Raw genomic sequence first — 15051 nt, forward strand, 5'->3', positions numbered from 1 at the left:
TTCATCATTTGTTTTCATTTTTCTCTCTACCTCCTTTTTTCTCTTCCCTGCACCCTTGTCAGACTGCATGGTGTCCTGATATCAGGTGCAAAAGCATTACAGTGACAATTTAATCTATTTCCTCTTTCTATCTCTCTCTCAGGGGATGTGCTTTTTCAGATGGCGGAGGTTCACAGACAGATCCAGATGCAGCTAGAGGACATGGTGAGTATCATTAACTTGATGAAGATCGTATTGCCTCTTAGGCTCACATTTTCTCATTACATTTTCTCACAACATGACTGAATCAATCAGGCTGTATCTAAGAGGCTCCATTAGCCTCCAGGGTAAGGAAATGGAAGGGTGCGGTGTCTCAAAATGTCACATTGACTCAGACGCTTCCGTACATACATGAAGGACAATAGACCATGGTCACATGCATAAACACAGCACCTCAGACAAAGCACAGACTTTCCTGGGCTGTGTGACACAGCTGCAGATGTTAAACAAACCGTATCTGAGGCCTTCTGATAATGATAACAGGGCAGAAACTGGAGTAAACTTACATTAAATGAGTACATTATGGATTGTTTGGTGTAATCTTTTGTCATATGAGAGGAAAATTGCTTTGTGTATATAATATAAACTATATTTGTCTACTGTAATTTCCAGCTGAAATCATTCCACAATGAACTGCTTACAGAACTGGAGAAAAAAGTGGAATTGGATGTTCGCTACTTAAATGTAAGTATATAAACATACAAAATCATAAACATTTAGGTTGTGATCACTTTCGCGATATTCTCCCCAAAATTTAGTGGATGAAAAAAATCTGTTGTCTGTGGTTAATAGTGTAGCGATGTATGAAGTTCAGTTCACAGATGGTTGATTATGTGGCATATGGAATGTTAACTTTTTCCCATTTCAGAATTTTTCTAACTCAGTGAACTAAGCACTGTTTCTGTCCTTTTTCTTTATTTAATTGTTTTAAAACACATACAGTCACTTCCAATAACAGCTAGATTGACTTAACTGGCCTTATCCAACTCCAAATAACATGTCTTTTAAAAGCAATTTACTGAATGTATTGACAGCTAGAGTATTAACGGCATTACACCAACGTCTTCTAAAAGGCTCTTCTTGCCTGTATGAGGGGAAAGTGTTTTTTTTTTTCTTTTTCTTTTTACTTGAGAGAAATCTTACATGCATGAAAGATCAGCTGTGCATCTGAAATTAGACTTTCAGCTTCACAGATTAAGAAGTCTTCTTTCCAGGGTCTCTAAAAGGCTTGTTTGTAAATGCATTAGACTGACCCTCAGCTTCTTGGAAAGAAATCAAATCAACATTTATTCGGTCACTCATTTGCAGCATTGATGGAAATAATTAACTACGCTCCCATGCTTTCTGTTCCACACATAGTAAGTTTGGCAAATCAGGCTCAGTCAAATGTAGCAGAAGGCTTTGGCAGTGAAGGCTAGTGAAAACAAAGACGCATGGTCTGAAACACAATGAATCTGTGAAGCAGGGGCTTCTGGGAAGGACAATGAAAGACCTGATTGGGCTGACTCAGCCAAGTTCCCACTAGTAAAGAACCTGTGATGACCTTCATGTCTTTTCAATTCTGGGTTCAGGTCAGTTAAACATTGTTAAGAAACAGTTGGCTCACAATGGGGACACTGAACATTTATTCTAAGCTTTAAAGCTCAGGATATGTTGAGAATAAAGAAATCAATCATACTATGAGAGAGCCCAATCTCATTCCATTCTCATTGGCATTTATCTACTTGAGGTCTTTCTGGAATAGATGCTTGGTCAAAATTTTTGAAATACAAACATTAAATTTGCTCGCCTTGTCCATTTGGATATTGTTAGGGTTGATTATGATGAGAGCTGTGTTATTTCATCTGGCAGGCAGCTCTGAAGAAATACCAGATGGAACACAAAAGTAAAGGTGAGAGTCTGGAGAAGTGCCAGGCCGAGCTGAAGAAACTGCGCAGGAAGAGTCAAGGCAGCAAGAACCCCTCCAAATATGGAGACAAGGAGATGCAGGTGAGTCAGTGCTGCTTTTCAAATTTCAACAAACAAAACTTTTTATGCCAAAAATGAAAATTCTGTCACTATTTATTTACCCTCATATCATTCCAAACACTTATGACCACCTTTTGTGTAACACAAATGGGGATGTTTTGAAGAATGTCATTGTTCACGTTTTCCAAAAGATCCAAACATCTCATCTAAAGCTCTATAATATGACTTAAGAAGACCTGAAATATTACAAATAAGTTGCATCAAGCACATTTATGATACTTTTTCTGGTGCCTTGCATCCTTTTTGAAGCTTGAAAGTCTTCATTAATTATAATTGCATGGAAAAGAGTGTCTTTTCAATGCAATTTTAGGTGGCAATCTTCATATCATCTCCTTTTTTTTTTTTGCATGGAATTAAGTAATGGAGATCTGGAACAACACGAGGAGTAAATGATGAGAGAATTTATTTTTGGATGAACTATTTCTTTAAAATTTCTCTCAGTGTACAGAAGACAAGCATAAATCAGTTCAAGTCTTGAAAATGTAAAAATGTCTGTGCATTCGGAGTTTGGCAGTAGATTGGGATGCTCCAGAACTTGAGCACTGAATTTGTTTGTGATGTTTGTGCAGTTCGTAACATCCAACTGAGACTTCAAGCTGGGATGAAATATTGTGGGAATTCCTAAATCCCTGTTTCTTTAAATAACCTCTATAAATCCCCGTTTGAACATACACCTTGGAATACACTTGAGAGAGAATGAGAATATTAAACATGAGCATGAATGTTAAAACTTTATCAATGGCTACAGTGCTGATGGCTATTCAGACAAGATTTACAACATAGTTTTGCTTTGCTATAATCACAGTATGTAAAAGACAATTAAAATACATTTGCAGACAACATGGTTATTCACAAGCTTTTTTCCAGAGTTTTAATTTTTTTTTTCACACATTGTGGATCAACAGGGTTTATAAATGTTTTCATTATCTCATTTCTGGATAAAGGTGTATTTGCTGTTGCTCTTTTCATGCTCCTGCGTTGCACTGAATCAGACAATAAGCTGTGCACACACACAAAAAAAAAAAATCCAGTTTTAGTCTCTTTGGCTCTTTAGGTGCTAAAGAAAATCCCACTCTGTTTGGCTGAAGTCCTTTCATACAATATTGTACTAATATTGTTTTGTGTGGGTTTCATTGTGTGGTGTCCTTGTGTTTTGTTCATCAAGGCCTCATTGTATGGGGGCTGATTTGTCGGGGCCACTGTTTGTTTTGAATGTACGCCTCTCACTACCATCGTCACCATGTGCGAGGTCAGGGGGAAGTGGGTGTGTTGTGCTGTGTGCTGACCTGGGGTCAGTTCATGCCATTAGCAGTAGGTGTGCTCCTCATAGTGGCGTAGGAACGCACTGTTGCATAAAACGCTGTGGGCTCTGCTTGCTTGTTAACTTAACACACCCCAGGTGTGTATAAAAGAAAACAGAGAAGGAAGGTGAGTGGGTTGCTTAAATGAATTACTTGAACTTCCTGTTCTGGGGTCTAACAAAAACTGTAGGATTAGAGTGAACCAAACATCAGAGATGACTGATTTGTTATTCTGTATCAAGGTTGGGCAAAATCCATAATTTAAGAATTTTTGTCCATGAGTGTTAAAATTAAATTGTGCTCAACAGGAAGTTGAGTTTGAGTTGAGAAATTAAAAAAGGGAATGACAGGAAAAGAAATTTATTGAACTGTGATTCAAAGAAATAAAGCTGCTTGAAGTTGTTTGGCTACATTTTGAAAACTTAAATTAAAGCAGTCTGGAAAATTACAATTAGGAAAAATATTCTGGTGTTCTTTCACCTGGTTATTAAGTGATGTTGTTTTTATTTGTATAAAATATCATATAATGCTAGATTAAATGTATGCAAAAAAGCGATATTTTCAGCAGTTATAGGCATTTAGCCCCGAGAAAAAAGTTTTAGGAAAAAATTACTATTAAGTATTAAAAAATAAAATAAAATAGTATTCCATGTATTAAAAATAATGTAATAAAAAAAAAAAATTCATTCATAAGTTATGCTATGTCCTCGTTAGAGGACATCGGGACTCAATTTCTTTAAAAAAAATAAAAAGACATGAATGAACATGCATAGGCAAAAACAACAGATTTTTTTTTTAATCACCAATACATTTTTAGTTTTCAAGATTTTTTTTTTTTTTTTTTTTTTTTTTTTTTTTACCAAACTTTGTATAAAGATGAATCTCAACTATGTCATAACAGAATGATTTCATATACCAGTTTTCTTTTTGCAAAATGTGTGTAAAATGAGCATAAACGGTTTTTCTCATTATATACAATGTATCTATAAACTAAATCTAATTTGCATATTAATGTGTTTTTGGGGCAACATGTAATGAAAAAAGAAGTATAATAATGGGAGTAATAATTGACGAGATTTTCATAATATTATATAATATTTCATAGAATATTGAAATATAATTTCTTTCCCTATTCATTTGTTATGTCTCCCAAGATGCGTAATAAACATGCTTTTAGTCCCGGTGTCCTCATATGAGGACATGTATGAAATCAATGTTCTGTTTTGTAACAGGAAGTCATATTTTGATATGAAACCCCATAACATTTTCCTGAGATTTTGATTTATGACACACAGTTTAAAAATTAGACAGATTTAAATGATAATTACAAAGTAGTAGTGTCACTACATTAATTTCAGACATATTTGATGACCAAGGAGAGGGAGTGGTCATGGTGAAACATCCAATCATTTGGTATCTCTGAAAAGCCCTGAATGTGCTCTGTACATGTACAATCAAACTGTGGCATGTACCGTCTCAGAGAAATTCACAAAAATATAATGTCCTCATATGAGGCCGCAGGGTCTTAAGAGGTAAAATCTTGGCCTTCCGTAGACCTCGACAGATTCAGTGCCAAGCAGAAACAGAGGCTCAGATGCACTTGTTTTCTTGACTTATGATCAAAGGTCAAAGGTCAGTGTGCGGCTCTGATGTGGCAAGTGCGTTTAGAAGACAGATGGAAATCACATTCTGATTGTTAGTTTAGCTTGTGCCTCACAGCTCTGGTTGGCATGGGGCTTCAGAAAAAAAAAAAAAAAAGATATTTGGAACTGTAAGTTAATACGTCTCTAGCCTCAGCTCATATACCCCAAAAAACCCCCAGGATATTTTTATGTATGTATTTATTCTTGAGCAGTTTACTAGTTGTGAAAGCTTAGATTTACCCCTGAGAAAACACTGTGTATGTGTAAACCATTCACATGGTTCCCTACATGTGTCAACTCTCTCTTGAAATTTCTTAAATGTCAGATTTCTATGAATGTAATTTTTTTCTGTAATAGCTTTTGTCAATTATTTATAGGGGTGTGTATGTGTTCATTCCACTTAGCGGCTCAGTATGAACAGTGGATGAATTTTACATGTGGGGTTTATGGTCCCTGCTGTGCGTCATGCTGCGGATAGAATGGTTTCAGAGGTGGCATGAGCAGAACACTGAAAAACTCACTACACCAAGCCATGGACAATCTTTCAAAGATGTGAATAGTGGTACCATACCAGTTATTGACCTATTTTATGGATAATGTTATAGAGATATTGAACATATATTGGCCAGTATTGGATATTTATTTCCCATATTTTTAATTAAGATAAATTGAGCTTTAGAGGAGGCAAAGATTTTCACAATTGTTAAAACAAAGCATGTTTCGTTTTATATAAGAAACACTGTTTCAGTTTTCTCCCTGATTACTAGAGAGAAATGCAGGTCTGTTCCAGATCCCCGGCAGAACTGATGCCAATATTAATACCGTGACCAATGTAATGCACTCATTTCTCTTTTTTGCCCTGAGGAATCAATGCACAGAAATGATGGTGCATTTCAGTCGTATCCTACATTCATATTTAGAACGTGTTAAAATGAGGCCAACCAGAGGGCAGGCAGATTGATTTGAACTGGAGTGTCACTTATGATTTCAGGCTGCAGTAGTGTAGGATATGACCCCACGTTACATAATTTTTTGTGTGTATGTATGTATGTGTATGTACATTAGTATTCCCCTTGGATACCAAACTAAAGGCACATAGTGCAGAAATTTCAAACTAAATATGATTTCTGAACCCATTTAGCCTTACCCCACCAAACTGAGCCATATGGCAACACACTGCAGCATACAAACACACTATTTTCCAACTCTAGTGTAAACCTGCTGAATGCAGTGTTTATAGCCTGACGGTGTTTACTGTTGCTTAGTTGAGTATAATCATGTCAGCTACTTCACAATTGGTACTTAACGTCATGCTAATCATGCTGTTTGTCCATTATTACCTGAATCACTGGGAGATTGTAAATATAGATGTTGGGTTTTTTGCCATGCTCCTGTATTTGTAATATCTGATGGTACAAATATAGTTTATGCAGTTTAGTCATTTAAATAAATCATTGCTGAACCTCTGTTGCTTCAGGCCATATTGCAGTAAAAATCCATCAAAGCTGACAGAAAAAAACATTGGTTTTCATCCAACAAGTAGGTAAAATAAAGCAAATTACTACTAGCATTTGCTACTGAATGTGCAGACTAACTAATGTAGGGTCATTTGGGTAATTGTAAGATGCAGAAATACATTATACATTTGAGTATTGCCTGTGTGACAACATATTTTTGTATTCGTACCTGGCAACAGGCTTGCGCTAGTTCTACTGTACGTCTGCAGTTGTGTAAGTGCACTCGCTGGACCTCAACATTTAATCTTATTGTGTGGCTTGTACATGAACTGTACATGTAAATGTACTCTTCATGACTCAGACACTGAAAAAACATTTAACAGGAGCAGAAAAGGGGTCTTGACCATGGGTCATTAAATATAAAGTAGATCCTGCAGTATAGTGCTATCATTATCCAGAAAGAATAGGACAGACGTCATATCTGATCCATTAACGCACAAAACACACAGTCTACATGCGGATGTGGGTTACGACGACAAGTTGAAAATTATTAATTAAAAAAATATATTAAATTACTTCTGCTTATATATAACATTCAAAAGTTAAGTTAGAATAATACAAATAAATAAAAATCTTACTGACTGCAACTTTTAGTGAACAGTTTATGCTAGTTTGTCTCCAAAAAGTCATTTTACACTTGAGAACTGAACTCCAAAAAAAAGAGATAAATTACCTCATAATGTGTGTTTTTGTTTTGTTTTTTGCCAAGGATGTTGTTTTTAATTTTGTACGAACCTGGAAAGAACAGAGAAGTTTAACCACCATGCTTTGACCTCGGTGTTTTCTTTCTTGTCACCTAGTATTTTTGCTGAGCAATTCCCATTTCACTTTAGTTACAAGTCACAAGTAGAAGTCTTTCAAGCTTGATAAAATGATGTGACTCACTCTTTGGGTTGATGCTATGTGCAAAAATATTTAGCGTTCAGCTGTTTTGGTGTGCTGATCATGCTACCTGTCAGCAGTGTGTCCAAATTCCCACTCATGATCAGTGAAAATCCTGGAAATGCTTCATTTTACATCTTAGTGTTTTACCTACAGCAGGCTTATTACATCTAAACTAGCTTGAGAACTAATTACCTGCTTTTATATTTGACACTACAATATCTGTTTCCTAGTCAATGCTGAGGCATTTTAAGTATCTCTTCATTTCATTGCCCCCCCCCCTTCATCTCTCACATTCTTTCCCATGAGTTTAATGCTAAAGTATTACAAACAAGTCTATCTGATGTACATTATTGCAACTAAACCTACAAAGCTATGTGTTTTGGTGCTGGTGTCTAAGACCAGATGTGTACCAAATGAGTTTTAAACTCTGGATGAAGCATTGCTTTATTCATTTCAGTTGTGCAAGGCACAACCCATGAAACGCAAAGACAGAGTCTGAGTGAACACATTGTATACAACACTGTGAACCCATAACACATTTTTGCATGATGCAATGACCTTTTCTAATTTGAGACTAATAATAGACTTGCAAACAGTGGTTCCAGCCTTGTTCATTTACACTTGGTAGGAAGAATCAGCCTAACTCACTGTGATACCATGATACCTACACAGGTTGAATAACCTTACGAAGAGTGTCACTGTGTGCGCAGTTTGGATGCAATCCAGTTCCTACAAGTTGTATGTCCTTGTTAGATGATGTTTTGGCTGTGGCGCAGCCTTGGTAGCTTTTATGTACATACTTGAGTTGGATGTTCTGTCATTTTACTTTAAAATATATATTTTTTACTTTATTGAATGCTAAATGATGAACATGACCTTCTTTTTACTTGGATTCTCTGATCAAAACAAACAGGCTGGTTAAATTCAGCCCTCACCAGCTTTGCATGCTATGGATCATTGAGCTTTAGCATTCCCCTTTGCTTTTAATGAGAGTAACCGCAAGCCTACATGGTTGTCATTTGAAATGTACGGTTTCTCCTAGCATGCCCATCACTACATCAGGCTGCGTCAAACAGGGGCATTGTTTGTCATTTTTTTATGTTTGCTTCACGTCACCTTCCCTGTCCCTCAGTACGTCGAGACCATCAGCAGCAAACAAAATGAGCTGGATAACTACATCTCTGAGAGCTACAAGAATGCCCTGTCCGAAGAGAGACGGAGGTATTGCTTCCTCGTTGACCGTCAATGTGCAGCGGCCAAAACAAGCAACACCTACCACACCAAGGTGAGATTTCACATCATGCTGAAGAAAATTTGGGTCGCAGAAACACTGAATTTCAGTTAATTTAAGAAAAGATTGTTAAGCATGCATTTTAGCCATTATTTGCACATTTAAATGTGTTAAAGACAACATGAAATGCCATTTACAACATATTTAGCTCTCGTGTTATGACATATTTATTCATTAATAAATATTTGGTTGGATGACTTGGTCAGTTAAATTTGATAAAGTCTTGTTTATGTCAAAAGATATAAGTTTTGATTACATGTTGTCTTTAACCATCAGTCATGTAATGTATTAATTCAAATCATATACTATAAATTATAAGTATCCATAAATTATATACTTGGACAACTCCATACTTTGTTTTCAGTTGTTTCTGCTCCCAAATCCCATTTAGTCAGTCATTCATTCCATTTCAGTGCTGATCATTCCGCCATGCTTGCTAGAGAATGTGCTATACTGTGTATTTTGAGAATGTTTCTTAATTTGGGTCTAAATTGCACTAATGCCTGTGCTGTACAATTGTGTTTTGTTCAGTATACAATGCAAAATGATTTAGAACCAAGACAACATTTGATTGCTTAACAATTGTATCAAAGAGATTTAATTGAGGTGGTGCCACCAATAAATAAAACAAGTGTGAAGGGTGATTATTCTTTATAGAACATTACATTCACACTGAACAAAAATAGAGCAGAGATCTGGTGGATTCACCAGCATGCAGAAGACCAGTCATTCCCACGTAAGCGAGATTCACTCCTCTACTGTGACGCCCACGCTTCAGAGTTGGTGATAGACAGAGCGTTGGGAGCAAAGATGGCAAGAGAAGCAGAAGAAAAAGGGAGGGCCAGGCAGAGAGTGGCCCACTTTTACCAGAACAGACTGTTCAGACGATAATCACTGTTTTCATGTACAGTATGTGTGTAGGAAGACTCATACTGAAGAAATTTCTCTGCAGGCAACTGCAAAAACATTTTAGACAAAGACAAAGAGGTATTACCTCACAGCGGAAATTTTAATTGGGGTCTATTTTATTTAATACTACTTTATTATCCACTTTTGTGAGAACAGGAAGAGCGAATTGACGTGAACAAAACTGACCATCTGCCAGAGTTTGTCATGGCTGGATCTTAACACCGTCACCCACAACAGTCATGGTACTTGATACTTGCTTACTCACTCGTCTGCAACTGAGGGCAGAAGGAACAAAGAGTGTAAAAACTCTCTCATGCTCAGATGACTAAGAGATTTTACCACTGGGAAGAAAATTGAAAAGAAACCTTTTAAACACCTAATGAAATTTGCAAGTTTGAAGGGTTCACATATTTCTCGGCACTAATAGGCAGTTAGTAGTGGTCTCTGAATTGCATTTGTGTGATGCCTTTTCATACAAATGCAATTCAGAGACCACTGCTACTGTAACTGCCTATTAGCAAGATTTAGCATATGCTTTTATCCAAAGTAATTCACTGTGCACTTATTGCAGGGTCACTCCTCATGGATCAACTTGAGATTAAGTGCATTACTGTTTGAGCTAGAAACAAGATGTTTAGGGTCTTTAATATTAGTATACATTAGTCTTTAATCAAGGATAGCAAGTCATACAGGTTTTGAGCAAAATGTGACAGAACTTTCATTTTTAGGTAAACGGTCCTTTCAAAACAATGTTAAGATCACAAATGCTTCAGGTTGGCTTCAGTAGTTTAATAAGCTGTGACTACTGAATCTTATGACTATACACATGATCTGTCCTGCTTCTCTTGAAACTTTTGGATGAGCATAAAGTCCGGATGAAATGGAAACTGCTCTCATCTTTTGTTTTTCTATTGTGACGTATATATCAGAGTGAAATGTCTTCTTAAAAAAAATGTAGGGTTGGACTTGATTTTGTCCATTAGGAATCGATTGGATTGTTGTTGTTTGCAAAATCATGCGATCTCTTGTGAGTGACAGGTTGCTAGAGGGGAGAGATTATTGTCCTACCCTTTGGGTCAGTGCACACATCATCAGAGAAGAGATGACTTAGCGAAGGGAAGGAGAATTTTTTTGTTTTTTTATCACAAGGGCAGTTAATTTTATATTTTAAAAAATATGTACACGGAGATTTAATTTATAATAAACACTGCAATATTCTTAAAAATAAGAATTGTCCATTTTAATTTCACGGTGACTAAGATTTGCCAGTTTGCACTCCTGAAGAGTGTTAGCGTTTTTGCTTTTATGAACCCGATGAGGTCGTGACGCAGTCTGCAGGTGCTCAGACAGGCAGGCAGGCGATAATTGCTTTGGGTAGGGTGGTATGTGGTTGTGACTTAGAAAAGGACCATAGGGGCTCAGTAGTACTGACCTGTGCCAGCCAAAAACAGACTACGGAGGTATTATAAGTGCAGAGCAAAGGAGAGTGAGGAAAAAAAAGGTTTTGACATGTTACAAGGCTGTAGGCATTTAGAAGATCTTTCACACAATGCAATGTGTAGTACATTTACCACACTTATGTTAAAGGAACTTTCCACCTAACCAAAATTTGGTCGATGCAGGTAGATTTTCAGTGTAACCTTTAGTGTAAGTTTTAGGTGAACTATCCCTTTAAATAAAAACAACAAAAAACGTTGCAACACGTCAAATTGTTGATTAACTTTTCGTTTGTCACATCTCTTTGAAATTTGTCTCCAGTCATTTAAATAAGCATCCATTTACTGCTCAAACAGGTGATCTGAATTACAGAAAAGAGTCCAAAGATAAAGTTGCACTTCCTGTGCTCTACATTCAGAGGTCTCCAGGCGTTCCTCAACTCTCTTACTGGTCGTAGAGCTCCGCCAGGCTCACTGCCTGTGCATAGGGCAGTGTAATGAGGCTATTTCAGGCTTCAACCTACAGGGAAGGGAGGTTGTCAGGATAGAGAGGGATGTCTCAGAGCTTCAGAGAAAAGTGAGGTGAGGAGGGATCACTTCATCACACTTTATCGCATTCCCTCTCCCTATCAGTCCATCAACTGAAGAGCTCACCCCTGAAACCTCAGCTTTATATTCACAGAGAGAGTCTGTATTTGGTCTGTTATCCTTGATTTGCCAACATGGTCTTTTTAGACTAATCTAAATTATTATCTCACAGGTGTGTAAAGCTTGCATCACTTATGCAAGGTGCTAATACTAGTTGTGGTGCTGTTTCTTTGTTTTTAGGGCAGAGACTTGCTGACACAAAAGATCCCATTGTGGCAACAAGCGTGTGCTGACCCAAATAAACTCCCAGAGCGGGCAATGCTTCTAGCTCAGCAAATGGGCTCAGGAGCGACGGGGACGCTGGGACCCAGTGTCCACCACACCTCTAAATCTAGCCTGACCATCTCAGACCCCATCCCTGGGGCCAAGCCACTTCCTGTGCCACCTGAACTCGCAGCTCTCATGGGGAGCCAACAGACGGTGAGTTAGAATCCCAGTCCGACCCAAATAAAAAAAAAAAAAAAGTGAGCCACAAAATACTACAGTATCTTAACTGCAGCAAGATAATTTGTAAATGGTTGTATTAATGATGTGTATAATTACATCCTGAGGGTTTTTGTAGAGTAGGGGGGCGCACTCACGGCCATTGGAATGAGAGAGTTCTCAAATTTAGTATAGATGGATATAAAGTCATTAAAATACAGTTCCATAATGACCACAATGCTGTGAAAAGAATAATCAGAAACCTGCTGGCACTTACAGCTCTCATTAGTTTACAGATTATCACAGTGCAGTAACAATTATTCTGCATTTCAAACAATATTAGTCCACACCACAACCTAATTATAACAGCACAGAGGAACGATATCATTGGAATCGCTTTCAAAATATTTTTTTCCAGCTAATAATAAATGATAAAACTATTGACAGCCAATGAGAATCCATTCTGTTTTAAAGAGCTTGGCATTTAAAGTGGCAGACGGCATAACTGCAAGTTTTCTCTGTCATTGCGTTTGCAGCTGCATAGGACCAAATCTCTGATTTACATGGGAGAGATTTTAACGTTTCTCATTATATCAAGTCACAAATGATTAAAACTTTGTACAAGACACAGGTTAAAAACGAGCTGCATCTTACAAGGAAGGACATTCATTTAAATCTCATTTAGGGAGTGGTGTGACTAATGCTTGATGGTATTTTTTATTTCACTTGTTGCAAAATTAAAGTGAAAATGCATGTTTTCAAGTATACATGGAAACTAGGTTTCTTAATTGTTCCTAAAAATGTGAATTGCATCTTGCAGAGGATGATGGGAGTAGATGGTGTTCCCGTGGTGAATGGCTCAGGGGTCCATGGGGGAGAAGACTACCACCGCTGGATGGAGACCAGAGCCGCACATGAGAAACCGGCCCACAGACACGGTGGAGAGACCTTCTCCAACACCCTGCCTGTCCGCAAGGTTGCACCTGTAAAGCCCAAGAATACTTTGGGTAAGTTAAGGGACTTAACTTCGACAATGCAAATAGTAACTCTCTGAACATGACATCTGGAAGATTTCAGTTTTATTCAAAACCCAGAATCTCTATATGACTTAATAATCCGCCGTCTGTATTTATAGCTGTGTCAGTGTCTGTGCACCTGTGCATTTCTCTCTCACTCTCTCCTTGAGAAAGTAGTGAGTGGACAATAACAGGGCAAACACTGCTGGAAATGAAAACAGGGCAGAGCAGGTGGGAATAGAGAGGACAGCTTTAAAAATGGATAGAAAATAGGTGAAGGGTATAGTTTCTCTTAGAGGGAAGTATTTTTAAGAAGTTCCTAATGAGTGGAGTTCACGACCTATTGGTGGAATTTTTAAAAATGTTCCTAAACCTACTGAGCTGCAATGAAATCTTTTGTTTTGATGTTATTATGTTAAAACAAATATTCTAAATGCAAAAATACAACAAATATACATAAATATTAGGTAAAATAGATTGTACAATACATTTTAAATGAAATGTACGGCATTTTTCTGTCATTTTTCTCTAAAAAAATTGCTCACTATGGTTTTCTAATCTCTGACCCCAGCAGAGACACAGACACTCCCCAGGTCTAGCTCGATGGCAGCTGGGCTGGAGAGAAATGGACGGACACGTGTTCAGGCCCTCTTCTCTCATGCTGCCGGGGACAACAGCACACTCCTCAGCTTTACGGAAGGAGACATCATTACACTGTTGGTGCCTGAAGCCCGGGACGGCTGGCACTACGGCGAAAACGAGAAAAACAGAATGTACGTGTCTTGTGGTTAACTTCACAATAAAATTTGCTCATATTTACAGAAAAATTTGTAAAAAATTGATGAACCAGAGAAACTGCTTCAAATTCCACGTTGTATGTGTCCTTTTAGGAGAGGCTGGTTCCCGTTCTCCTATACCCGCTTGATTCCTGAACCAGACAGCAATAAACTCCACGTCAGGTGAGTCTGACTGAATATTAAAGTTTACAAAAGCCCTTTCAATGTTTAAATGCCATTTAATACCGTGCTGGCACAACCTATGAAATGCATTTAGAGAACTACGTCATGAGCTGCATAACACCATAAATCATGCAATTGAGAAAGACTGTACTGTTGACATGACCAATCAAACCTGACCTTGTTTACTTTATTCATGCACATTCATAGTCTTGTTGTGATTGATTCATCAGTGCATGTTATTCCAAAGAGAAAAGCCTTTGTAACGTTTAATTCAAAATAAAATGCCTTGCTCTTCCTCTGATACGATTTTCCTTTTTACTAATGTCACTTGGATGATGTTAACATTGTCATAATGCTGTAATTAGCTTTTTAGGTCAAATTTTAGCAATGGTGCAGTACGTTTGGCTCTATTCTAGTACACAACACCCACTTTCTTGATCCAGTCTTTCCCAATGGATAAAATATAGTCCTACATTTTTCAGAAATGTCACATTACAGAAATTAAATTGCTTTAACTAATAGTGTGTATATGTGTGTGTTTGTAGTTTGCAGCATAGCAGGAGCAGCAGCACAGGAAATCTTCTAGAGAGAGAGATGGCGTTGCCGACACCTGATTACGGCATGCCCACACGCTTCCTCACCCAGCAGCAGAGCACACCACACAGCCGACAGAGACCATACAGCGTGGCAATGCCAGGATTCTCACAAGTAGGCTATGCACACACACACACACACACACACACACATCCTGCCTATTCTTAATTGCAGTGTCATTCTACATCCAATACAAAATGATTAACCTTGATAGATGTATGGAGATTTCAATATAGCGTTCTATAAAAATGTTAATAGTACTGAAGCATTAATCACCTTATGTAGACATTTATCAGACATGCTGAAATGTAGCGGGGCGACAGTTCGATTAATGCAGCCCAATCTCCAGCTAACTGCATAGA

The 15051-nt window shown here is 37.6% G+C and overlaps 1 protein-coding gene across 9 annotated transcripts in view; it reads left to right on the forward strand.

Moving 5' to 3' along the window:
- The window catches only part of LOC109073870 (brain-specific angiogenesis inhibitor 1-associated protein 2-like), a 53776-nt gene that overhangs the window by 30002 nt on the left and 8723 nt on the right, over nucleotides 1-15051 (forward strand). For 8 of the 9 annotated variants that reach the window (XM_042735894.1, XM_042735895.1, XM_042735900.1 and 5 more), the window contains 9 exons: nucleotides 143-204; nucleotides 652-723; nucleotides 1891-2028; nucleotides 8546-8698; nucleotides 11878-12117; nucleotides 12941-13127; nucleotides 13708-13909; nucleotides 14027-14095; nucleotides 14641-14803. In XM_042735894.1, coding sequence (XP_042591828.1) covers nucleotides 143-204; nucleotides 652-723; nucleotides 1891-2028; nucleotides 8546-8698; nucleotides 11878-12117; nucleotides 12941-13127; nucleotides 13708-13909; nucleotides 14027-14095; nucleotides 14641-14803 — 1286 coding nt within the window. The remainder of the gene's footprint in view (nucleotides 1-142; nucleotides 205-651; nucleotides 724-1890; nucleotides 2029-8545; nucleotides 8699-11877; nucleotides 12118-12940; nucleotides 13128-13707; nucleotides 13910-14026; nucleotides 14096-14640; nucleotides 14804-15051) is intronic. The other variant, XM_042735902.1, reaches the window with a different exon arrangement.

This window comes from Cyprinus carpio, chromosome B12 (genome assembly GCF_018340385.1).
Source record: "Cyprinus carpio isolate SPL01 chromosome B12, ASM1834038v1, whole genome shotgun sequence".
In the NCBI taxonomy this organism is placed as follows: domain Eukaryota; kingdom Metazoa; phylum Chordata; class Actinopteri; order Cypriniformes; family Cyprinidae; genus Cyprinus; species Cyprinus carpio.